Here is a 27314-nt window from a genome sequence, read left to right as displayed (position 1 = left end):
TGAGCAAGCATCTCATAGTAGAAATATAAACAGCTGGAATATGTGTCAGCCTCCTACCCCCTGGGAGTGTGTTGGATTGTTCTCTTTGATTTTACATCTCTGCAGAAATTTATGGTCTCAGCTCCTTTTATTTATGACATTCTGATCCTCGACCAAGCGATTGATTGAAATACAACAGTGCCAAGCTGCAAGTCTGTATTTCAGAGAGGCTGAAGTTTAGGAAGCAAACCAGCAATGCAGTCATGGATTGAAGGCTGCACTGAAATCCTGTACAAGGCTTGCCCACATTTCTATGCCCCTAAGCTTCTTCAAAGGAGAGAATTATCATGGCAAAGGTTGTGCCTCTTGTCTCTCTCTCCTTTTAAGCTGCCTGTTCTTGCTGAAAATATACAGTATGTTAAATATGCAACCTTACCAGCCCTCCAAGGGCTAACTTTGGCTTGTAGAGATGCGAATCCTCATTTTTGCAGTTCACATCCAGCAGTGTTGATGCACTCTGGTGTTAGTGTGCTGTGAGTAGCATACATATTCCCTTGCAGTTACTTGGATGTAACAGTAGTGGGTTTTGAGAATTCCAACCAAGAAATTGGGGGGGTCACCATTAGTGATTTTGGTTAAATATTAATATGAAAATATTTTTTCTTTTGAATATATCACTGAATTAATTTTCACCATCTTGCACTGATTACAGAAATATTACAGAATATATTATTTGGGATGTATTGAGAAAAAAAGAATAATTAGAGGTGTTACTCTGCCTTGCTGAGTGTGCTGCTGCAGCAAAGTGTGGCATTCTAACATCATGATTCCTGGCTTGCAGGTGATGCAGACACTGCATGCTAGCCAGATACACCAGAAGCAATTGAAAAAAAAGAGCAAATAAATTTTTATATATATTTATATATAAAATTATATATAAATTTCTTTTTATATATAAATATTTTATATATTCATACATGTTTATGTATTTATATAAAATATAAATTTATAAAAATATAAATTTATATTTATATATAATTATATATATATATACAATCTCAAACTATTGGCATACAGTGATGACAAGATGTCACAGAGTGAGACAAAACACTTTGCTGTGTAACTTTGTGTGCAGCAGGGAATTTGTTGCTTTTTATTATCCCTGTAATCACTGTCCAGAAGTAACAGGTTCTGCTGTCTGCCTGCAGTCCCACAGTACCTGGTTCTTCTGTGATCCCACAGCTGTGGGATTGAAAGCACGGGATGCAGCTGAGCTCTGGGATCTTAAAACTTCACTTGAGCAATTGCTCTCCTAGCTGAGAAAGCATCTGAGTGTCACTAGATCAGGTGTCAGTTGCTGCAGATCCTCTGCTGAAGTTGCTTCTGTGGCTGAGTTGGCAGAAAATGGTTAAATACTGATATTTCCAGGGGTCTTGGCTTAAACTGAGATGGCAAGGTTGAATTTGTTAAAATTTCAGGCCAGAAGCTGAAACCACTGAGATGCAGCCAGAGATGCCCTCTGTCATTTCTGCCTTGAGGTGGCAGTTTCTGGCAAGGCAAGGAAGGTGTGTGAATGCCAAGTGCACTTTTCATTTGTTGCAGATTTTAGCAGCAATGCTGCTGCTCCTCGGCCACAAAAACATGAATGACAAAAGCACTGAAAAGCTCATTTTTGTGAAATAGCTGTGTGAGGCTGGAAGCAGGAAAGAGCAGTGTTGTGACATGAGAAGTGACTCCACCAGCCATCAAAACTTTCCTGTGAGGTTCATTTCTGTACTGAAAACTCTAAATCAAATTGGTACAAGATGCTTTTGGTAGTGCTGACATGACCAAACTGGGGGCTGGGAAAGCTGCAGGGTGGGCTTGGGGCAGGGGAGAGGTGTTGAACCAAGCAGGAGGGTGCCATGGGCAGTTCAGGAGCTTGGGGCAGAGAGCAGAGCCTCTGGGGGAGCAGGAGGTTTGGACAGGGAGGAAAAATAAATAGGAAATTGCAAGGTGAGCTGAGGAGGACCAGGAGGGCAAGATCTGCTCTCTCTGCCCAGTTTTAGTTGGAGTTGGAACTAGATGACCTTTAATGTCATATGCTTTCCTTCCCAAACCATTCTGTGGTTCTGTGATGATTCCTGCTGCCCAGGTTGCTTCCTGAGCAAGAGAGAGCCTTCCTGGATCTCAGAGTTTCCCTGGAGTTCCCAGAAACATGGAAAATCCTTTTTTGGGGATAGCCAAGTGAGGTGATGAGCGAGGGTGGGAGGAGCAGGGACTGACTCCTCTGCTTGTGGCACTTGGTGGACATTCCAGAGGGAGGATTTTACTTGCTCTGCTGCTCTCTTGCTTGCTCTGCTCCTGAAACTCCTGCTCCTATTTTTGCCAGCAGCCCACCAGGCTGGGCAGGCAGCTTGACTGCTTTAAATTGGGAAGGACTCAACCTCTAATTACAAAAAAATCAGATTTTTCCAAGCAATTGAAGCTGTTGCAAGACTCTCAGCTTGCTGTGTCAGAGGCTCTTAAAAATATTCAGGAACTTGGGTAGAAATTTCAGGTTTATCTTACTGTGGAATATGTAATATATTGATGTTTAGGTGTGGAGCTGTAGACATTTACTTGAAAGTATTCAAACACACGAAGGGTCTGTGCACCCTGCTGCTTCACATGGCAGGCAAAGGCTGGTTTTAGAGACAGAGTGTGTTAATTAAAAATAACACCAAAAAATAATATGCTTTTGGGTAGGAGGAACCAGCTGTAATTGTTTTGTGTACATCATAAGCTATAGTATAAGTAAGCTGTTTCTTTAGTGAAAATACTGCTTTTTGAATTAGGAAAAGGTTAAGTGGCTATGTTTAGCTTGCTCTTTACAGGAAATATCAAGGAAGTATTGAGTGTAATTACTGGAGATTAAGATTTTGTTTGGATGTTAACAGGTTGGTTAATGTCATGTAAACACTATTTGTCTCTTAGATTGGAAAGTTTTCCTTTACAGGGGCACCTATTGTCTCCTACTTGGATATTTGGACACTGTTGTACCAAATTACTCCTATTTAAGGAAACGTGGCACTCCTCAAAGGTCTCTGGAGCATCCTGTGGGTACTTTTTGCTGAACTAACCCACACAAAGCAGGGAAAGGCTCAGTGCTCAGCACAAAGGGCTGCTGCTTCCAGATCCTGCATCCCTCTGGCTGAGCCTGCCAAGGGTTGCACTGTACATTTGGAAACCTCCTTGTTCCTGCCTGGAACCACTGAAGATCTCTTCATTCTGCCATTCCTGTGCCTGCAGACCTCACAAATGCACCCTCTGCCTTCCCAACTGAGATGTGCTGTGGGATATAGATGTCCCTGGCACTGCTGGACAGCCTCAGAGCTGCTCCTTTCGCCAGTGGGGGTGTTGGCTCTGCAGTGATGCCTGGCCCAGTGTCACTCCAGAAAGCAGAGGATGGCTGCTGATGTCCTTATTTATCAAAATTTAGGGTTACATTCAGTTTTCAGGCTTCAGAGCACCTGTTTCATCCCAAGCCATAGAGTTGTTCAGCTTGGATCAGAATATATTTCCTGCTCCTACAAATGTCTGTGTAAATCTCTATAAATATCTTGTATTAAATTGACAGAAACCCCCAAAAATTACAGTACAGGCTGTGTTTGTGTCTTTAGCTTGATCTCCTCTGGATTTTCACACAGGTGATGGGACAGAAGGGATTGATTGCTCCAGGACTGACCTGGTTTCCTTCATGCTGGAAGGCTCCAACCAGCACCACTGACTTCACCCTTGGGGCTGCAGGCACTGGGAATATGCAAGTTTTGGCAGAGTCCATGAAAACAATGTGAGGAAAGGAACCTGCTGGTGGTCTTGTGCTTGCCACCTCCATGTCTGCTTTTCCTTTTAAAAAAAGTGCTCCACAAACCAAAAACTGTGGGAAGCCACTGCTTCAGGGCTTTTTTTTTTTTGAGCATAGTATTTCCTTCCACGCATATGCTAAAATGTGTACAGTGAGTCATGAAATCACAGCTCCTAGCAAGCATTAGACTTGCTCAAAATTATATTACACATTTTACATTTATTTCCCTTCCCCTGACTGTCTTTACTACTAATTTCCAACTGTGATTATGGTGCAGTTATTAATTAAGTCGTTAGAGTTAAATGAGTAACCTGCAAAGCTTTGCTTTAGATCACAGCACTGTTTAACTATGACATTACTTATAGTATGTTGGGTTTTATTTTTTGACTGTAATCTGGAAAATATTTTCCCTGTCTTAAATTGGGGTTTTTTTAATTGTTTTTTAAAGGGAAATTCTGTGAGGAGACTTGAAAGAACATAGACATTATTGGAATATTAAATAAACTGTCCCCTTTAATATTTAAAACAAAAAAAATTAAAATTAAAAAAAAAAACACTTTAACCCCACCGTGCTGGCATTTTTCACGGGCAGTTTGCTCAGATTGTTCAGATCCTCAGTGGTCTCTTGAAAAGGCTCCAGGTGCTGAGTCATGTGCACGCTGGGGCCGAGCTGCTGCTGGGAGCCAAGGAGGATTGTTGAGAGAGGAATATTAAAATATTCTGTTTATGGCAGTCATTAATAGGGCTGGTGTGGAGGGTACGGCAGCCTTTTGTGAAGGGTGGCCCTGCAGAGGCTGTCCTCAGCCAGGAGGGATTTGTATCTTATTTGGGTGTTGTGGGAATCCTTAAAACCAGAGGGTTTGGGAAAGCTGCAAAAGGCAGGCCCTCAGAGACAGCAGAGCTGGGATTAGAGTTAAGTAATAGCCATGAGATAGGTCAGCAGAAAAATTATATAGGAAGTAGAGAAGTAAGGACAAATAGAATAATGGTCTGTGTATTAAGGCTTGGCTAGAATAACTCCCTAAGCTGCAGAAAAGTATATCTAGGGAGATATTAGGAAGTTATAAGCTTAATAATGGAGCTCATTGTGTTTTAAGGCTTACAGTAGGTATTGTATTCAAAATAAACAAGCACTGTTTAACCAAAGGTACCTGTGCTTATAGTGCTTGGATAGAACTACTGTCAATGTGCTTTTGCTTTGTGTGATTGGTCAAAAAACTTATAAAATAAGTTGTAACATTGAGTTCTTAATGTGCTGCCTGGGATGTGAGCTGATGGCATCTTCCCATTGTCATAACCATGTAATGAGACTGATGGTGGAAAATCAAACAGCTCAAGGCACGTTCCCAGCAGTCCTGTCCCGTTTGTGATTTGTACAGACCCCGACCAGAGATAGGTGTTACTGCCTTACAGTGCTCAGCAAACAGAGTGAGAAATGCTGAGCTCGTATCTTAGTCAGGAAGGAAGGATTTGATGAATTTAAACCACGTCAAACAACGCCTAATTTTATAAGCGGTTAAAGCTGTATTTCCTGTGGTAGCATCACCTCCAAAGGGTTAATATTTCCAAAGGGTTAATATTTCCCTTCGCTCCCACTGCAGGTAGCGTGAAGTTCAGCCGAGCTGTGGAGGCAGGAGGATACAGGTGGAAAATGCCTTCGGAAGGGAGCATTGTTTGTCCTCATTTCACGGCTCATTAGCCGCATTGTGCCGGGGTCAGGAGCTCCCGCGGCGTGCGGGGACAGGGGACATCTCCAACCCATCCCGGGGCTCTCATCTTCGGACCACCTGCGCTTGGGGGGCAGAGCACCCTCCTCCCCCTGCCTCTCCTGGCACTGGCCTCAACTAGCAAAGGAAGAGACGGCAGCAATTATGGCACACGCAATTAACGAGCTTCTAATCTCCAGCCTTGTGTGTAATTGCTGCTGTCAAATACAATTAGTCTCTGCCCAAGTTCCCTTCCCAGGGGGATGGCCGGGCCGTGGCACACACGGAGAGGAGGGGGGGGGCTGTCTGAAACTTTAGGAGAGTTTGCATTTTCTTGTTGTCTCCCCAATAATCCTCGCTCTTCAAATAGAGAAATGTTAATCCAGAGCATTAGGGGAACGTGGTGGCCAGCAGAGCAGGTCTGCTCTTGGGTCTGAAGTGTCTTCTGTAAAATTTCTCACCTGAGACTATAGCAGCATAATTACAATTCAATCAGCACATGTCAGGGATTTACTGGTACCTTCCTGTGAGCCTGACAGGGCTCCAGCACATCACCTGTCCTGCTATAACAACAGGCTGGAGTTCCTGCACCTCCCAGGTGCAGTCTGGGGAGCTGGGACATGGGCCAGGGTTTCTCCTTCCCCTGCCAACCGGATCTCTCTGAGCATCCAGTGTCGGGATCTCTAGCTGGTCACAGTGACCCTGAGAAAAGTTAGAAAGTCTCTTTTTCCCAGCCTGACACTTGAAGAAGGAGTCAGAGCTCTTCATTTCTTGGTCTCAAGGTTGTTTATTGTGTCCTGTCTATAAAAAATTTTTTCCTGCCCTGCCGAGGTCAGCTCAGCAAGACAGTCCAGGCACTCTGCCTGCCCTTGGGGCAGTGTTATGTCTTTATACTAAAAACTACGTGTACAATATTTACAATTACTTCCCAATACCTATCCCCTATGTTAGACAGTGAGCTTCTACTCTAAACCCATCTAAAAGTGCCAACATCACAGCAGAAGATGGAGGCCAAGAAGAAGGAGAAAGGCAGGACACACCCAGTTCCCTCCATCTTGCCTCTTGAACTTCCATACCAAAAACCCTATACTCTACTTTTCCACCCCATGATAGCTTCACTAATATTCTACTTAAACTGTTGTGGCTTGCTGATCTTCATACAAGGTTGGTAACTTGCTCCATGGGCCATAATCAAACCCACAGGGGCGTTTTGGGCTGTGTGTCAGGGTCTGTGAAACCCCTGGCAGGGGTCTGGGCTGCTCAGGACAGCCAGAGGGATGCCCTGGCTCCTGACAATCCAGCAACTGCGGCTCCTCCAGGCTTGGTGGCTCAGGACCCTTGGTTGCATTTCAGAGCCCTGCAGCACTTTGAAAAGCCATGACAGATCTTGGTGGCTGCTGAAGGCTCCACATTCCTGCCAAGGGGAGTGTTTCACTGATCTGCTGCTGTGTGTGCACCTTGCAGACAGGTCCAGAGCAGGGTGATGTGTCCCTGTGCCCAGGGCTGGGTTCTGTGCTGCCCATGCAGGAAGGGCAGGGAATGTGCCAGCCTGACACCTGCACTGAAGGAGCAGGAGAACTGGAGAAAAGTGAATTGTGCAGCAGAAACACAGATTGGAATCTGCAGCATGCATTGAAATGCTTGAGAAGCTTTGAGTGGAGTCGGTTTTTTAGGAGTATTCCTTGTCTGCATCCCACCAAGCTGGATACTGCTGCTGCTCTGGCTCCAGCTGCAGCAGGGCTCAGAGGAAGAGGAAAATAATACAATAAGTAGTGAAACTTCTTCCATGCAGTGTGGTGGCTCAGGTGTGAGATCCTGAGGCATCACTCTTGTTTAAGTTGTCTCACTTTTCTGTTTCCGAGATGCTGAGAAACCTCAGTATTGACCATTTTAAGGCATTGGCCGGGATAACTTTGAAGATAAGTATTTTGATGAGATTAACCTTTTTTTTTTTGTTTGGTTTGGTTTGGTTTTTTTTTGCTGATGGCTTTCTCTTCTTATTAAATATGTTTTTATGAGAAGTTATTTAAAGGTTTTGGGTGTGGAGAAAAGCCAGAGTGAGATGTGAGGGAATTGGGGGCTGACAGATGTGCAGTGCAGCACAGCCACGTGCCTTGCCAAATAACTTGCTGTGTTTGCTGGGTGTCTGAGCATGGAGAACCAGCCAGGCAGAGTTCCCACGTTGCTCTGGATAAAATTGGGATCCCTACATTTAACTCATGCCTGGGACCTAGCTCTTCTGTTAACAGGAAATTATGGTCTTTCATTTTTTTAAAGGCTTTACTGAAACTCGTGCTGTTCCTGCTGTTTTGTAGTGTTTCTGTAGGACTTCTCTGTACCTTCCTTCTGTCAGAATTAGGAGTCCCTTGCCCTGCATGTAAATAGCTGTGTCCTGTTCCATCCCAGCTAATCACTGAGAGTGAGTCCATTTGCATATCTATAGCTACTTCTGCCTCTCGAGCTTGAAGTGGGTCATTGGGAGGACCCATGAATTTGCCATCTTGTTAAATCTGTTGTAGCTTGTTTTGTGTAGATTGGAACAAAGCTTGGGTGTGGAAATGAAAAACAATCCATCCCTGTCCTGTCTTCAGGGACAGGGCAAGAGAGTGATCCACCAAACCAGCCCCCATCAGGAAACCACTGCTCCTCCTCTTAAATGATATTTTTCATCCCATTCCCCAAAAATGCCAAAGGAAAAATGAATCTTATTGCCATCATGGGAGAGTTTTGTGACAAAACCCTCACAAAGAAAATGTTTGTCTCTAATTGTTTTGCATTTCCATAATGCTTAGTATGATAAAACCATCTTCTCTTTCTCCTTTATTTTTCAATCATGATTAGGCTTTAATGTTGTTAAAGCTTATAAGTGAGTTTGAGCCACTGTCTTGTTGAAGAGAAGATGGAGCTGAAATTTTCAGTGAGGCATTGGACAGGGTTTTTAATGTGTCTGTCATTATATGTTAACCTCTGAACTGGGACACGACGTCTGTTTTATGGCTGACAACAATTTAAAAGTATACATCTTGACATGGTGGATAAAGGAAGAAGGGGGAGTGGGGAAGAAAAAAAGAATTAATGATGTTAGCAAATATTAGTCCCTGTATTTCCATTCTGTTCTGAAAGTGGTTGTCAGGCTTTGAGGCTGCCTGGAGCAGCATTGGCAGTGACAGCCAGCCAGGATGCCATTGTCCCTTGGATCAGCTGGGCTGTTACTGACAGACCCAGGGCACTGAGGCAGGGATCAGGCTGCTCCACTGTCTGTTCCTGGAGGAGGGTGTCTTTTCTCCTGGCATTCCTGGTGACATTTGAGAAGGACAGTTCTGGGCTTTGTGGAGTTCCCTGTGCCAGTCCCTGAGCCCATCTGGAGTCAGAGGGGTAGAAGATGTCTCTTCAGGAGTTCTGTTTGCTGCATGCCCAGCCCGGGTTTGCCTGGGATTGATGCTGCTTTTGGCCAGCCAGCCCCACCCACCAAAGGTAACTCTCACAGGAGCAGTGGCTTTGATATTAGCCTCAATTGTACACCAGCCACAAAGAATCAGTGGGCAAGGGCAAAACATGAGAAATTTCACTGTTTAAGACATGTCTTACACTCCTCTATTTCTCTATCATCTTTTCCCCTGTTTCTTATATGCCACTGCCTGTGCTTGGCACACAAGTGCAATCCTCCAAGGTGTCTTTATTTTCTGTCACAAATTCCTCTTTATTCCCACAGCTTTTAACTGGCATTTTAAGAGCAATGTCCTGTCCTTACTCAGTCCATAGCAATTTTGCCTTTCCTACAGCACCTCTCCTGCACAGTCCAAAAGTGGCTGCTCCTGCTGTCATCTCCCTTGGGTTCAGGTTCCAAATTATGGAAGCCCTGGATCATGCTATTCCTGAACTATTATTAGTTCCATGTGCATCTGCAGTGCTTCTGGAGAGCGCTGCCAGCAGTGAAAGAAATGGAGCTGGCTTAATTGAGAGCCACATAGTTAATTATTAGTGCCTTTTTAACAGAGGAGACAGGAAATTTGCAGTGTCAGTTCTTAATTTCATTGTGGTTTGCAGGGTAATGTGACTTTAAATTCATGAGTCATTACCTGCATATAAGCAGCCCTAAAAGCTCTCTTTTGCTGTAAAAATTTCAAAAGATTTAAGAAGGAAAAGGGCATTACTGATCCCTTCAGCCAGGATGAACAACAAATAAAAACACCAGTTCCTGTCAGTGCTGTCAGTAGCTGTGACGTGATTTGGAGGGAGCTGCTGCTTCTTGCTCCACTTTTTGTGTCACTGAGTTTGGAACATCACGCTCAGATATTGTGTGGAAGTTCTGGCAGGCTGGGCAGCAAGGATTTTGGAAGTGGGCAATGAGCTCATGGGCAGGCAGGTTGTCAAAGGCAGCTGGAAAGAAACCAGTTTGAGTTTGTGTCTGCACTGAGAGAAACCAGTTTGTGTCTGCATTGAGAGAAACCAGTTTGAATTTGTGTCTGCACTGAGAGGAACCAGTTTGTGTCTGTGCTGCAGCAGAGTTAACTCTTTTGGGAAGCCTGGGCACGTTCCCCTTTGAAAGCCCCCTGAAGATGAAAGGTGGAGCCTTGTCTCTGTCTTCATGGCTAAATACTAAGAAAACAGATTTTTTTCCTGGACCTTCTTCATAAATTTGTTCTGCATATCAAGAATTGTGATGGAATAAGCTTGCCTCAACATTCATAAATTGAATATTGAATTACCTATTTCTGTGTGAAAGAGATGAGATAAAACTACTTGGACAAAGTAACTTGTATATGGATTAAAAACCAGAGAAGTTTTTGCCTGAGTGTTTTGGGAGAGCCTTTATCACTAAGTTTCCTGATGACCTTATGTGTACTCAATCAACGTGATTAATCTTTGGTAGAAATGCATTCGTTGTGCAAAGAAGGTGAGCTTAATCCTAGAAATCTTTTTCTTTTTAACAATTTCTGCCTCTAGAAAGATTAAATGTATTTTTTCAAATGTTTTTTCTGACTTGGAAAAAAAGCAGCAACCAAGAACTAGAGTAGCCAGAGATAAATAGATTAAAATTTTTTTTGCAGTTTCTGACACTGATTGAATGCCCATCATCCCTCAGTATCAAACAGGATAGAGTAATAGTAAGTGTAGCTTCATTGTATAGGAATAACTCTTCTGTGCACTTTCAGGTGATCTGAAATTAATTTTATTTTATTAGTGGAATCCTAGTAATTGATGGACAGTAAGTTTCCCTGCTAAATAATTTTTTAAGAGGGGCACTGCACTGTTAAGACTCTGAAGCCCTTTGTCTTGAAGAAGCAGAACTTCATGTCACTTTCTGCTCTAAATTAGAGAGAGCTTATTTGCCATGGAATAGTTTTCAAAGCCAATTTCCTTTCCATGTATTCTTATAAAGAAGTTTGTAATATCTGCAAATCTAATGTTATGGCTTTGGGCTGGTACAGGAGAACTGAAAGTTGTTCAAGCTGGGCAGAATGTAAAAGTGAATGTATTATAGGGAGCTAGTACGTTGATTTAAAACAAAAGCAGCCTGAGGAGCAGGAAGAAAGACAAAAGTTTTTTGTTGTTTTTTTTTTTTAATCAACATTTTTCTAAGTAGAATTCTTATGGTACAGCAATGCTTTTGGGTGTAATGAAGGGATGAGATGGGATGGAGCACCTCTCCTATGAGGAAAGGCTGAGAGAGCTGGGATTGTTCAGCCTGGACAGGAAAAAGCTTTGGGGTGATCTAATTGTGGCCTTCCAGTACCTGAAGGGAACCTACAAGAAAGATACAGAAAGACTATTTACAGTGGCTGGAGTGACAGGACAAGGAGGAATGAAATTGAAAGAGAGTGGGTTTAGATTAGATATTAGAAAAAAATTCTCCCCTATGAGGGTGGGCAGGCCCTGGCACAGGTTGCCCAGAGAAGCTGTGGCTGCCCCTGGATCCCTGGCTGTGATCCAGGCCAGGCTGGACAGTGCTTGGAGCAACCTGGGACAGTGGAAGGTGTCCCTGAAAGTAGATGAATTTTAAGGTGACTTCCAACCCAAATCATTCCAGGCTTCTGTGATTCTGTGTATTGCAGCTACAGAGAAGCTGCAAGAGGCTGGGACTTTGCTCCTGATCTTTTTCACCCTAGGTGTGACACTGCCATCACAGAAAGCCTCAGACCTGTCCACTGGCAGCAGCAAGTTGCAGTGAATGGGCTGATTTTTGCAAGGAATTGCTGCTGCAAATTCCAAACCAGTTTTGACTGCTTATCTGAAAACCAAAATGCTTAATGCCGTGGAAGAGTTGGGGTTTGTGGTTCCCTGCACCCCCTAATTGGGTCAGGCTTTCAGACATCAGGCACTTCCCCCTGCTGAAAGTCTGGCATCAATGTGAAGTCAGGCAATTGAAGATCCCAGGCTGCAGGATGGTTTTTTGAAAAGGTAGGCCTGAGGCTCCATATCGATCAATCATTATTCTAATTGTTCATTTCTATTATGGTGGGAATCATTCAGAATCCTAGAGTTCCTGGGAGTAAATCATTTGGAAATGCTGCCCATTATAAAATTTAATTTTAAATCTATATTAAATAGATTTATAAAGGCAAGCTTTGCAATCTAGTAACAGAATATTATGCTGCCTCACAGAGGCTCAGCTTTTGAGTCCTGAGGGGCCAGGGCTGGGAATGAGAGTTGGGAATGTGATGGGAGCCAGAATGCTGGACCAATCTTCCTTTTTCTTTCAGACACCAGAGAAGAGGGGAAAGGAAAGCAAAACTGTATTTGGAGGCCCAGTCATCAGCTCATTATATCAAGAAGAAGAAATAATCAGGTGATTATCTGTGTTGTAATTCAGATAAAAACTGTGTTTTTCTAATGTCTTTTTTTTAAGCTTTTTTTTTTTAATATTGCACAAGTGTGGTGGCAACTACAACAGGATAATAAATGACAGGAAAGAACTTTTCAGGTCCATAATCATTTAAATCAATATCTGCCTGTATCATTGCCAGGTAGTAACCTTTCCTTAGCACAAGATGTGGGGGAAGGGCAAGGCTTCCCATTTTTCAGTTATATGGCTTTAAAAAAAAGGCAATATTGGATATTTTTAATAGAAAGCTATTCAGGCACTACCTTTTCCAAATAGTTATTTCTTTACCAATACATTCATTAGGGACTGTTCAGTGAAGGTTTTAGTGTTGGACAATGTTTGCCTTCAGGGACAGTTTGTGCCTTATATCAAATTAATTTTTTTCTAGGCTCTGCAGCTAGAAAAGCCAGCTCTGCATTTACTGAACTAGAGTGGCTGCTACTTTAAACTGTGAAGGTGCAAGTAATAAGTGACATTAGCTACTGAATAAAGACACCTGGATGGTTTTTGTTTAGTTTATTTTTTTGCTGTTCCAGACTACTAATCATGGGTATAATATTAAAATCCAATACTTAAATGATTTTGTGGAGGAAATTTTAGAATACTGTATCATAGTTTTAGTTAAAATGAACAGTCAGAGAAGACTAAATTTTTGACAGTGTTTCCCATCGTGTAGTGACCCATTTACATGTGTATGATCCCATTTTTTAATGAATGTCTTGCATCTTTTTACATCCAGGAAATGTGAGCACTGATTTCTCAACATGCAGTCTCCAGCTGAGAACTTACCTAACGAGTTAAAACTCTAGCACAGCATTTCTTTGAGTTGTTGTCACAAACCAAGGAACAGAAATGTTGATCAGGTGGCTTGGAGCCTTTGCAGAGAGCTCAGGTAGGAATGGAGGCAGCTGTTGGAAGCAGGCAGGATGGCAGATGTGTGCTTGGCAGCAATGCAGGCATTTCCCTGGGGATTGCAATCCACTTTGGAGTGGAGTGGAGGACTTGGCCAGGAACAGCTTCCTCCCCTTGCATGGAGAGCCAGCACATCTTTCACTTGCCCTGGCCCTTGAGCAGAGGTGGGCAGGTGTGACCTTGGTTTAACACCCTGAGGAATGGCACTTCTGCTGACCACCAGCTCCTTTTTTGTCCCTGCTCCATCAGTGCAGGTCTCAGCTAATATCCTTGATCTCACAGTTTGACTTTGTGCTTTAAATCCTGTTCAAGCTCTCCTCATAGGGGTAGATCAAATCCCTACAGAGCTGTCAGAGTCTTGGTTATCCCAAGTGCTGCCTATGCCCTTTCTTGGGTTTGAAATACAGAATAATGTACAGAAAAACAGAGTTTGCTCTGGTTGACTTGACCAACCTAAATCTTTTCATTTGTTTGTTTTTATTTCCAAAAGTACAGCTGTAAATACATTTTTCCAAACATACCATGAGGAATATAGGTGCTGTTTGTGTAGCACAGCACAGCTGTCCTTACAAATGAGGCTGTAGGCAGGTGCAGTCTCCCACACAGCTGGAATAGGGTGATTCTGCTGAAATTTGTTGAATGAAGTGTCCTGACTGTGCTGGCAGAGTGGAAACATCAGCTCAGTTTGACTCCCAGGCATCAGTGTCTTCCTTGCAAGACAAGAATGAGCAAGTGTCACCATCATCTATCCCCAGGGCTGGACAGCTGCACATTTCCTGGTTCTTTTGTCTGCAGTTCATTCTCTTCCTGAAACAGGGAATAAACATGCGAGTATAGGGACATCTCTAGTGTGGTAATTCCACTCATAAAAGCATTGCCTAAAACAGCAAAATTCCTCTGGTACCAAACCTGCAGGGAGATAAACCAAAGAGAGAGTGGCTCTAAACATTAGGTTTGGTGTCCAGGTTTGTCTAGAGCAGGTTTTGGTTCCATAGCTGTACCTGACAAGGGTGACTTTTGTGAGGCTGTGAGTGATTACCTAGAAAAACATAAGCTTAGCATTGAGTAATACTACATAAAACAGAACGTTACCATAAAAAAATAAGATATTTTCTGTAGAGGAAGAACATGAAAAATTTTAAGGGGAAAGAAAACTGATCAGCTTGAGCCAAGATAAGCGTTAACACATTGATAGCTCTGGGTAAGTCCTGTGCTGTCAGTTCAGTGTGTATGTGTGTGCTCCCTCAAAACCTGCTATCTGAGAAAAGAAACTTTGGTGCAGACTCTTTTACTGACTCAGTTATCCTTAGTGGGTCCAACAAGCTTGCAAAAATTTGAATAGAAATCAAACCACTGTAGTTTGTTTCCCGGTGCTGTTGATAGGATAAGTATTTTCTTGTAAGAGGATCACTACATAAGGTATTTTCTTGTTAGAGGATCACTAAAGAAGCCCAGAATAACTAAGAAAAACCCTTAATTTTGTGTACTAAAAGCTAAAACTCGAGTCCTCATCAGCCCTGAGTCCTGACAGACTGCTGGAAGCAATTTTTCAGCAGTTATTACTCTGCCAAACACAGCCCACCATGTGCCCTTTAGGATTCTGCTGATCCAAAGGCAGGAAAAGGCTGCTGATTTATCTGGACCTCAGCTTGCACCAGGAGAGAGACAAGAATGCAGGTGCAGAGTTTTGAAGGGTCACCTAAGCAGTTTCAGTTGTTTTTTTCTTTACCAGAACCTTCTGAACAGTTTATCAAAGCCCTCCAAGCTGTTGCTGTTAGTTTGAAGGAGAGAATAGAATAGAAATAGAATAGAAATAGAAATAGAAGGTTTGAAATAGAATAAACCCCTTGTTTGCCATCAGCAGTAGTTAGCAACAAAGCAGCAGTGCCATTGGTTTCAAACTGAGTGTCCAAAATGATTCCTAAATAATTCTTACATTCCTTTTTTGGAATGAAATGCTTGGGGTTTAGGATGCAGATCTGTAAATGATGGGCAAAGTGAAGTTACCATACCCTGCCCTAAAGTGGATCAGCAGTAGGAGGAACTCTGGTGGTGCCAGGGCCACTTTTTTCCCTTATCACTAATTATCTCAAATGTTTCTAATTGAGAACAAGATAGAAAAATGGTCAGTCTGGCTCACAGTACATTGCACTGATTCCAAATAAATTCAAGAGCATCCACAGAAACAGGTTATAGCGATCTAATTAAATCAATTTAGAAGGAGATTCGGGTAAATCAGTGCAATTTGTGTGTTCATAGATCAGCCCTCAAATCAGGAGAAGGTCTCTTGAGCTAATGAGGCATAGCAGTTATTTACTTTGGGGTACTGGGCACTGGTCATCAATTAGGAGTCATTAATAAACCCTGGCAATAAAGAGCTCAAGTACCCCCAGTGAGTAATGGGGAGCAGTTGCAGGATGTATTAGCATAGTGCTCTGCCTCTGGGTTTCTCTGCAAATCACTTATCTCCCCTCAGGCATTGCATAAAACTCCTGCATGCTGCTCACTGATGATGGGACTTGGAGGTTCCCTTGGAAGGAAAAATTTAGACATTATCAGTGATTTCAGGCTGGGTATAGTGGTGGTTTGGGTTTTTTTACTGCTACATAAAGCTTTATGTTCCTTTTCTGGTCTTATTATCAGAACAAAGCAGTAGTAGTGGAGTTCTTTCATGATCAAAGATATAATTGGAGTTTCACAAACCTGGGAAATGACCAGTGATCTGAGGTTGACTGATGTGTTACCAGCATAAATCTCATCCAAGACACAATCTGAGAGATGTGCCAAAAATACCATAGCCTTGGAAATCCACCTTTATTTTTCAGGGATGTTTTTAAACCGGGGCAAGGAGTGGGCAGTTTATAAGTGTTTTCAGGAAACAAATACATTGATTTGGCAGGTGGAGAATGAGAAATAACATTGCCAAATGTCCGTGGAGGAGCCCTCCTGCACTCTGCCACGAGCTGCTTCCCCAGGGCCTTGGCATGCCAGGATGGGAATGACACCTGCCAGTCAGCACAGAGACGTCCCTGAGCTGTTTTACTCCTTCCATCCCGAGGGATGCTGAAAAACCCCTTTTCTGGTCCAAACTACCACCCTTCCCCAGACATTTGGGAGCAACCCCAGTCATGAGTGGGGCAAACATTTAGGGTGTGGGTGTGGAGCAGCACCCCTGGTGTGCAGGAGCTGCCTGCTGCCGTGCAATCCATCAGAATTGTATTAATCCCACTAACGCAGCCGCCATCTGGTCCCGCTGCCGGGCCGGCTCGTGCGAGCCCCCGTGATGGATGGCCCTGGGAATTGATTAGTTGTTGTGTGAGACAAATGAACTGTTTTGGCAGAAAATACCAGAGGTCGCTGCATGTGGTCAGGCACAAAGGCTGCTGAATTTTAAAGAGCTGCTTCCAGCATCCATTGCAAGGATGCTGTTTCAGAGCGGCGATGGTTTTTGGGATGAGCCCAGTGCTCCAGAGCATGGTTGGGGTTTTGTTATCTCCCTCCAGCCCTACTTTTGGGAACACCAGCACTGGAAATGAGTGTGAATCTGCAGAGATGTGGCATCTGTGTTGGGAATTACGGGCTGATGTGGTGCATGCCACAGATGTGTCACTCACATAACTGCTGGGCTGTGCAATCCCTGTGGAAGGGCTTTCCTCATTCTGTGGAGCCCACGGTGTGCTCAAGCAAAACACCTGTGGGTCCTGGCAGCTGGGACTTGGGGTTTTTCAGGTCACTGTTGCTTACAAAGGGGTGCTCTCATGGTGATGTTCCACAGGCAATGTTTTGACTTTAAGATGATTGCCAAGTTTATTGCTACTCCTCTGTTTACTGCGCCCAGAGCATGACCTTTGGGGCTTTGCTTTGTTGTGCAAAGGGCTCAGGCCTGCCTTCCCTTTGGAGAGCACATCCTCCTTTGGTGGCTCCCGCTCTGCGTTTTCGCAGCTGCCTCCTGTGCCGTGTGGTGGCTGGGGAATTGGATGACACATGTCCCGCCATGTCCCAGTGGCTCTCCCAGGGATGGCACACGAGTGTGCCTGCAAGTGGGCAACACTTCCCTTGGGACGGCCTGCCGGCTCAAAATAAACTTGAGTTATGGATTTATTCAACTTGTAAAACCTCAGCTGGCATAAATAATTGAGAAAGCAAAGGTTTGTGTGTGGAGCGTACCTCAGGGACCTGCTCCTGCCTCCCTCCCTCCCACCACCCTTTCTTATGAAAATGATCCCAGTTGCACTGATAGATAATAACAACACCAAGCAATTAAAAGCTATGGGTGGCTGGAGAGAGGAGAAAAGGTTCAGTTAATGAGCTTTTCCTCTTCCTGTGCCCAGGAGAGCCTCCGAAGTGACGAGGCGATTAAAGCGAAGAGATAATTATAGATTATGTGAAAATGGCTCCCTTGGGGGGGCCCGGGGCCCTGCCATAAACAGCAAGTGTTGTGAGCTCCTCTCGCTCCCCGCACACGTCCTGTTCCGCTCCGCTGCCATGCCGAGCCGTGCCAAGCACACGGGCCGAGCCACCTGTTAGAGGCACCCAGGGCCACTCCACTGCAAATCCAGTGGGATGTGCCTTGGAGCAGCCCCAGGAAAACGGGAGAGGATGCCCAGAGTAGAGCCTGGTCCCAGTCCTCTGCCCTGAGCCTTGGCACTGGAGGTAACACGCAGAGGGGGAGGAAGAGGACAGAGCAAACCTGGAGGGTGAATTAATAACGGGAATTTCAAATCTCCTCTTTGCCCTTTTCAGTAGCAGCCTTGGTGCTGTTCAGAAAGCAAGGAATTTTACAGCACTCCAGATAAGAAGGAAATCATCAACTGGCAGCAGATCTTTTCCATGAGTTGTTTTAAACCTGTTGGTTCAACACGTGTGTTTTGGACAGCCTATGGAGAAAGCTTGCAAAGCCTTCTAAGCCTGGGGAGAGATGACTTGGTTTAAGTTGTTCCAAATCCTTTTATTCAAGGATGGAAAAAGCTGCCCATGTGTTATTTGCAGGCAACAGGTATGCTTCAACTCATCTTTAAATCAGAATTGCTGGCTCTTACTGGGGATGGGGGAGAGCACAAGGAAATAGCCTTGGGGGCCATCAGCAAGAGAGAAGAGAAACCCTCTGGTTGTCCTCAGGAAATAGATATAAAAACTCCACCTGCCTCTACTGACAGTCAGGTGCTTGCTGACTTGAAGACTCCTTTTTATCTCAGCAATTTGACATGGAAAGAAAATTGGGTCCGAATCTTCCTTGTAGCTACAGGTTTTGCATTATTGTGCACATCTCCATTAGGTTGAGTTTCATGGTGTTTCTCATCTGAAGATGTCCTGTATTTTTTATGTAAATTGAGATTTTTCTGAAAATACTGATGGAAATGCTGTTTGTTCTCTCCCCCATAACATGATCTGAGCATGTCTTTGCACTGTCACTCCTGTATTTCTCACATGTTTCTGTCTGTTTTTTGCCTGTTTCTACCACTTTCTGGGCCTTGCTGCTGACTCTTACCAGTTTTATGAGGAGTGCAAATTCCTGCTAGGAACAGATCTGATAAAATCATTACATCCTTTTTCTTTTCCTGTACCTACTACAGTGGAGGTATTATTATATACACATTCACACACATAAAATAAAGGCAGGGAAAAAACAGAGTTGCCAAGTTTTCAAGTTCTGTTTCTTATTTGTACTGTGTCGTTTTCAATGCAAAGTCAGCAAATAACAGTAACTCATATTATTCTATTCACACCATTCAAGAAGAATGTTTCCCCTAGTATTGGTCCCTCCAAAAACCTGGGTTTAACTCCTCTGAGCTCTTTCCTCAGTTTCCCTTCCTGGCTTTAGCTGGATCCGATTATTTTAAATGTCTGGAGTGCAGCTTCATATGATTACTTTATTTGTAGATAAAATGTTCTCATTGTGAATGGAAAGGGCTTGTTTCTTTGTTAATATTTATAGAAAAGTTGGATGTAATAAATGCATATATATATATGCATATATATAATATATAATTTTTAAGGAGGGCATCAGGATCAAAGGACTGGTTTAAAGATTGAGAAATAAATGCAGAGCAGAAGAACGAAATTTCCCGAAACCTTATCTTCAGGTGGGGAAATTGGTATTCTGGATTAATTCCATTGTGGACACTTCTGAAAGAAAAGTGGTTTTTTGGAATGGGGATATATAGAGCATTTGCAGAGTTGGTTATTCCAGAAAACTAAATCATATCCAAATAGCTGTGTCAGGTCATTTTCCCCTTACAGACAGTAATATCCTCGGGAAAAGACATTAAAAGTCCTGTCTGGAGGCTGTGGTGGGAAAATGGGCTGGTTGTGGTAGGTCAGGGTTGCTGTGCCCTCTCTGCTGGCACAGACCCCATGGATGCTCCCTGTGGAGCACACTCAGGTGCTTTATGGCTGCCACCTCCCTGCTGGTACCTCTGGTGCTGCCCTGTGAGCTCTGTCAGGGCGCTGCAGCACGTGGAGTGACCAGGTGGCATCACTGCCAGGGAGGGAAAGGCACAGCTCATGGGTGTGACATGGAAAATCACCCAGGAGTAACTGGGGATGGTTTTGAGCCTCTCTAGTGAGAGGGGATTGGGATTTGCTTTGGTGTTCTGAAGAAAGAGTGATCTGTAATAAATGAGGGAGGTGTGGGTGTGCAGTGGGGAACCAAGTTCCTCTACAGGGCTGTTTGAAAAGCAGCTTCTCCCCAAAGGCTGCTGTGGGCAGCCAGGGCTGTGTTGGAGGGGTTGGACTAACAAGGCAGGGCTGGAGGGACTTCCCAGCATATCACAGCAGCGCTTGTTAGCAGGGGCAGGCATGGCTTGTGACCTCCATCATGAGTCTGTCAAGCTCCATCTCAAGCAGTGTAAGCTTTTGCCTTTTCTAATCCCACTGTGGGATTCTTTTTTCCTGGAATTCAAGATAATTGCATTTAAAGAATTCAGTGATCTGTTTCAGAGGAGTTTATGTGTAACGGGCAAGACCTCCAAGGAATGAGTTCATGACAAACTGGCTAAGGACCTGGAAGGTTCCTGGAATGTCCTTAGGCCTAAACACAGAGTGTGGAATCCTGTGTGGCTCCCAGCTCTTCACTAGAAAAGTGCAGCTCGGGTGTCTCTGCCTGTGTACAAAGGGTAGGGGTGATGTGCTGGAGAGCAGTGCTACTGAGGCAGCAAGGTGAGAGGGAGGGCAGAGGAAGTGAATTCTTTGGAGAAAGCAGTGATCTGCCACCGGAGCAAGTATCAGGGCTTTTTTCCACCTTTTTCTGGCACCCTGGCAGGACACAGATGCTTGAGGTGTGAAGAATCAGACTGCATCTCAGCAAGCAAGATGCATAACAACAAAAGACAAAGTCAAAACTGGATCATGGTGCTCTGCTCTGCATGGACATGGCCCTGCTGGCATTTCATTTTTGGGGGACTAAAGGTTGAAAAGTGTCACCTTTTGTTTGTAACCCATTGCTCAGAAATGCCAGTGTTATCTAGATTTTACTTTTCTTTCCTGGAGTTCTTCAGCCTGCAAGTTCCAGAGCAATGCAGATGAACAGAAATGCTGTTGTTGCCTTTTAGCACCAGGGGATCAGTTCTCAAATTTCCCTGTTGAATTTCTCCTGCCCACAGCAGACTGAGCTCCTTACTGGGTCTGACCAGCTCCAGCAAGCTCCCTTTTCTCTGAGTAACTGAGGCCATCAGCCTGAGTTCTGCTGAGCATCCAGAAGGTCTTTAGTTAAGGTGATTGAAAACTGGGGATGTCATGTGAGGCAACAACTCTGTGTTTAACTCTTGTGAAGCTGCCAAGTCCCATAGCAATGCTGATGGGCTCATTGGAACCATGGTTTTCATCTGGAAACTAGAAGAGAGATTATGTGGGCTTTTTGGCTTACCTCTGGAAAACCAATGGCCTCTTGTCTTTATTCCCTGCTAGCAGCACAGTGGTATCACTGAACTTATGCCTAAAGATACTATTCTTATAAGAATCTGTGAAAGCTCTTAACCTCATTAGAGGTGTTTGGCAGGTAAGGATGGAAGTTCTGCTGTGTCTGAAGGCAGAATATTGCTTTTAGCTGTAGGTGTGACTCCAGCACCTGTGACACCATCGTTTGATCTTTCTGCCTGCAAGCAGTTCCAAGTGAGCCCTTGCTGGTGTTGTATCCAGGATCCAAGATGTGTTTAGCCAGGGACAGATTGTTCTGCAGGTCTCCTGTTTGTCCTGCTGTTCTCTCCAAGCCATGTTGGTGGCCTCTGTCCAGGGTGGATGACATTGGATGGGGCTTTGTTGTGACCCAGAGTGACTCTTACAAGAAGAGCAGCTTTAGCCATTTCTGTCTGTGGGATTGCAGTGATTTATACCAGAACATGGAATTTGCTGGGTAACTTCATACATGCCTTGTGCCATTTCACAGGAATAAACAGATATTTGTCTGGACATAATACTGTTAAAAAACAACCTTTGTTTTTCTAGGAAGCAGGATCTTCTGTTTCTTAACTTGGGGGAGGTGGGGAAAAGCACATTATTCTGCATGTGCAATGCTAGATGCCTGTTTGGATCCAGTGACAGCGCTGAAATGTCTGTAACAAAGTTAGAGCATATAATGTGCATATGGCCTTTGTGTTGTGCAGTAACATGGTGCTTCTTTTGCTTTTTTTTTTTCCTGAATAGGGAAGAGGACAAGAACATTTTTGATTACTGCAGAGAAAACAACATTGACTATGTAACCAAAGCCATTCAATCAAAAAAAGTGGATGTGAATGTCACAGATGAGGAGGTATGGAGAAAAGATAAGGACCATCAATCTTTTATCTGTTTTGTGTGTTAATTCACTGCTACTCCTTTTTAAAATTCCATGGCTAGAATTGTTATAACAAGGTGCTGCAGCAGTTGGACAAACACTTGGTTGTTGAAACAGGGTAGTCTGGAAACAGCTTTCCACTGGATTTCTGGTGGTGTGGATGTCTAACTGTGGGGCCGTAGCATGTCAGATCACAAACTTAGTTTCTCTGTTATTTTCAGCAGTACCAGCAGCCACTTGCAGAGTAAGATCTTCTGAATACCTGCCTTTCCCCACTTCGTACACTAAATGTGGTCAAACAGAAGTAGGAATTGAGGGAAACAGCTTTTTTGACCCATGAAGTCTGTTCAGGTTGAAGGAGGATTTCTGACATGTCACAAGCTTTTCATCATTTCAGATAGAGAGGAAATTAGTTGAGGCATTCACATTCTCTGAGCAGAGAGACATAATTCTCGCTCTCAGAGCTTTTTCCTAGAAGAACACCAAAAGAAGAGAAAAACAATTCTTATCTCTACTTGCTACTCCTGTTATCTTGCACATGTGACATGTGTTAAAAAAATTGTCTACCTAAAATAATTTGTCAATTAAATTCTGCTAAAGATTGTTTTGTTTCCTTAAACAATTAAAAAAAGCTGTGTCCTGACTGCTGGGAGACAGTCACGAGTTTTCTTTAATATTCTTTAGTATTCTGTGTAGTATGGATATAATATAGTATATATATAATATAATATAGTATATAATGTAATATAATATAATATAATATAATATATTATATATAATATTTATATACTATATAATAATATAAAGTACATTATAGAATAGAACATAATATATTTTAATTAATATAGCAATTGTTCAGCATTCTGAATCAATAGAGTTAAATACCAATCATTTCCTTCATTAAGAAAATCCTAATTTTACTATAATGAGTGACAGAGGCTTTCCAGCTTCCCAAAACCAGTAACATTGTCCAGTCTTTCTCTGTTCATCAAACTCAAACCATCATTTCTCCACAGGGAGATAATACAGATAATACATACTAAAACTGTGAATTGGCTTCATCCTTTTTTTGGTAAGAGCAAACACCTGGTGGAGGCAGTTTCCTGTTGATCCTTCAGGAGTTGTGGCTGTACCAGGTTTGTCACCTTGGTTTCCCTGCTTGCACACTGCCACCTAGCCCTGTCCCTGGTCCAGGCTGGGCACAGCTCCTTCCAGCTCGTTGTGTTTTGGTGAACAGATGAAGTGCTTAGACATTCATAGACTGAGACGCCACAAATTCAGTTGGGTTCTCCTGTAGCTCTAAGCAGATTTCTGCCCTCTGAGCCATGACAGCCCCGGCTGGGGCTCTGAATGCTGATGGCAGGGCCTTTTATTATTAATCAGGAATTCATGTGAATTAATTTTCACTGGAGAGGAGGGAGGGTGTTCACAATCAGGATTGGAATTTCACATCATAAATTCAATGAACTGAAGCTGTCATGTGCTACACGGTTGCTGCAGCAGCGTTGTTCCTGAGCTCCATCCTCCTCCTGCTGATCACAGGTTACAGGAGGAGATGTCCAGGGCAGTCCCACAGAAAATGCAGCTGGAGTCTGTTCATTAATGAAAGCTCATTTTTAGGATCACATGCTTGCAGTAAGTGCATGTTAGCATTGCTTTGTTTCCACTGGCAAGATACTCTTTTGTAATTAGCAGCATTCAGAAGCTTGTATTTTCCTTTCTGTTAAAATATGCTTGTTTTCAGCCAAAGAAATACTGTTTTAATACTCAAAATATTTTGTGGAAGCTGAAGTATCTAAACTATGTAAAAAACTACAAGATGACATCCTCTTTGGGAGTTATCCATGAGTCCCTGATGTAAAAGAAGTCCTGTTTCTAACTGATGGATATTAGCAGGTGGCTGTTGCAGAGTATGGGATTGATTCAGCACAGGCAGGAGCCAAAAACATCTGCTTACCTGTGAAGGACTTGTGAGAGGATTCCCACGGGGACAAAATTCTCCCTTAAATTAAATTCTCACAGCTTCAGCAATTCTGGTTTACCCCAACAAATGCTCAAAGCCCCCAAAAAATAGCATACCAAAAGGAAGAATCTGAAAGAAATAGTTGTTTCATGATATGTTATGGGACTGAAAGCATTGCCAGTGTTGTTTGGTATCCAAACATGTTCTTCCCAGTCTGGGAAGTAACTTCTTTTCCAATATCATGCAGGTTGATTGAAGTTTTAGAACCCATCTTAGACTAGAGATAACCCAGACTGAGCCTTTCTTGAAGTGTATGCAGGCACAATCTTGTAATTGTTATTAACTGTTTTAGTGTTACTGTGCAAATACATCCTGCCAAATCCAAAGGCTGCCTCACCTGGCTTCTGGACGTAATTCACACTACCAATCCTTTGATTTAAATACCTATAAATTGAAAATATCAGCAGGGTACATACAAAGAATGAACTTCTTATGAAACAAAATCTACCGAAGCACCAAATAGGCTCGTGCTAAGCTGCAAAGACACTCAGCTCAGCCTTTCCTTGGGCAATAAAGACTTGGCTGGGGTTGTAGGGTGTTTAGATTTTATTTTTATGTGATATGGTAGTACTCCATCTAATTGTATCCCTCCCATTTTGTGCAAACCTGGAAGAAGTCAGTGAAAAGAGAAAGAATAAAAATGTAAAGTGTGGATGAGCCAACTTAGTCAAAGCAAAAGGATTTCAGAAAAGGCAGCAGAAGTTCTTGGGGTTTAGAAAGATGCACTATAAAACTTCCAAAGCATAAGTGGCCTTCTCCCCAGAAGAAGTAAAGCTGTTCATGTGCAGCATTCAGGCCAGCATACTGCTAACAGTTTAGACATGACAAACTTCAATTTAGAATTAAACAAAGAACCTAATGACAGTAATCATGTACAAGCTTCCATTTACTGTATCTAAATTGCCCAGAGTTCAACAGAATCGCTTGCATTCACTTATAAGAAGTAGCACAGACTAAAACAACCTGTTTTCCTTGTGTATGTCAGCAGGACTAATGGAATAAGAAATGGACTGTGGCTGTGAAGTCACCCCAGGCATATCCTGGGAGTGTGCCTCACTTGCTGCCTTTTTGAAAATAATATTTCTCCACCTTCTAACAAACCAGGAGCTGCTCAAAGGCAGAGATGAGTTGCTCTTGTAATTTGTGCCAAGGGCTGTGGAGGTTGTACCTAGATAATTTTTTTTTAATTGTTGTATAAATCCCAGTAAACAAACATGTTACCTGTGTGCAATGTCCAAGCCCTTGCCAAAACCGTAATGAAAGGCACCTGACAGGATGATCACTTAGTCCCTGATCCTTGTGCTTTTGAGACAGCAATGCCAAACTGGTGCCAGCTTGCCAAGGAAAAGACAGGGGGGAAAATGTGTTTGAGGAAGAGTCACATCCTTCTGGATTTATAAGCTTTCTCCCGTTAGAAAAGCTTCACCAAACATTTGGGAGCTCTGAAAGTGATTGACTTTCAAGTCAAGTTTACCTGTGTAATTGCAGCAACAACCCTTCCATTCACTGTTCCTGCTGTCACAGGGGGATGCAGCCATTCTGTAGATATCTGTCTCTTCTTAATTACTGCTCACAGAGCACTTGCCACAAGTTAGAGTGGCTCATTGCTACCCAGCCATTATAGCTGCAAGCATCGTGCCTGGAAGTGCAGTTTGATACTGTAGCACATCCATTCGGTTTGGCTTTGTTCTCCCCTTTCTCTGCTCAGGCTAATTGATGTGAAAATCATTCCCATCCATTTGTCTGCCCACTCAGTGTATGGGAGACAAATCCCTGTCCTGTGCTTTGTTTGTGAACACCCTGTGACTTGGAGCTGAGCAAAATTGATGTGCTGTTGGCTTGAGAAGCTGCTGCAGGAGCTGGCCAAGCTGGCAGCAGTTAGCCAAGCAAAGCACAGAAGATTTAAAAGGCAGGGTTAGTGCACTGGGGCTATTTTTATGCTTTTTTTTTTTTAATACTTCAAAGGTGGTGGGGAAATGCATCTACTCTCAAGTTCTGCATCAACTGTTGTGTTTGAATTGCAGGGAGGGAGTACCTTGATGTTTGACTGCATCTAGCCAAACCTCACTGCTGCAGTGCTTTCCTATGTGAAATTATTCATGTTGCTTTGAGTTTCTCATTGCTTAATGAAATAGTCATGTGGGAATTGTTTTGGGAAAGCTCAATCTGTGGCCCTTAAGATTTCTGCCACATTATTTAAACACACAGACACAGGCTGTATGCTGATATCAAGCAGCAGCTGGGCAGACTAAAGAGTTTTTCAATATGCAGAGGTGATATCCCTGCTAAACAAAGATTGGCAACTGTATTTTCAATTTAAGCTTGACTTATCACTAAGGTTTATTTTAAGAAAGACATGGGAAACAAGTGGATTTTGTAGCTGTATAGCTGTCTAAGTATGTTAGCTGGAGCTGTTGACTGTTATTCTGATGTTCTACAAATAATTGTGAATATTATCTAGCTTCTAAATAAATGTGAATATTATCTAATAGAGCCATTAAGGTTGAAAAAGACCTCTATGATCATCAAGCCCAATCATTTTAAATACTAAATTTGTAGTAATGCTTTTTGTTATGCAATAAGTGGGTTGAGATTCTTCTGGAGGTATTTTTCCTTCCAGATCTCCTGGTGTCCTCTTGCACAGAAGGTCCCCAAAGCCCCTTGCACCCCATGCCCAGGGCATAGCATGCTGCAGACATTTCTTGGGTGGAACGTGTCAGCTGTTTAATAGTGCACAATTACAATGCAGAGCCATTTAAGGCACTAATTAGAAAATATTGTATCCATTTAGAGTTGTGGAGAAAATATATAGGTAAGCAGAGTGTAATTACCCAAAGTGGAATTGGCCCAAGACTTGAAATCCATACTCCTGCAAATAGCACAAGGAGATTCTTAATGACTATGGATGATCAGGCTTCAGGGTTTGTCTTGTTCAAAAAGCACCAAGTGTAGCAGAACCAGAATTTCAGTGTCATGGGCAGGACCAGTGGCACAGTGCTCTGGTAGCCCTGAGCTGTCACAACTAACTGTTGGTTTTCCTTTATTGGTCTCAGCCAATTTCAGCACCAATAAAATAAGATTCTCCTTGTCCAGAGACAAATGCAAACGAACATATTTTAGCCCCTAATCTGTAGCATGGATTTTGATATAAAGGATAAAAGTGCCTTTATTTTATCATGTAATTGTACAAAGAATACATTTGAATAATTGCAGTATTATTCCTCTACACATATATCAAGACACTGAAATCATCTGTTGAAGTATTTCTTGCT

The 27314-nt window shown here is 43.1% G+C and overlaps 1 protein-coding gene across 1 annotated transcript in view; it reads left to right on the top strand.

Annotated features, from left to right (window-relative positions):
* Positions 1-27314, top strand: part of ACBD6 (acyl-CoA binding domain containing 6) — an 82640-nt gene that overhangs the window by 14862 nt on the left and 40464 nt on the right. Inside the window, exons 4-5 of the mRNA XM_005490221.4 lie at positions 12216-12301; positions 21890-21995. Of these exons, the coding sequence (XP_005490278.1) occupies positions 12216-12301; positions 21890-21995 (192 nt within the window). The remainder of the gene's footprint in view (positions 1-12215; positions 12302-21889; positions 21996-27314) is intronic.

This window comes from Zonotrichia albicollis, chromosome 8 (assembly GCF_047830755.1).
Source record: "Zonotrichia albicollis isolate bZonAlb1 chromosome 8, bZonAlb1.hap1, whole genome shotgun sequence".
In the NCBI taxonomy this organism is placed as follows: domain Eukaryota; kingdom Metazoa; phylum Chordata; class Aves; order Passeriformes; family Passerellidae; genus Zonotrichia; species Zonotrichia albicollis.
This window is presented reverse-complemented; position numbering and strand designations above follow the sequence as displayed.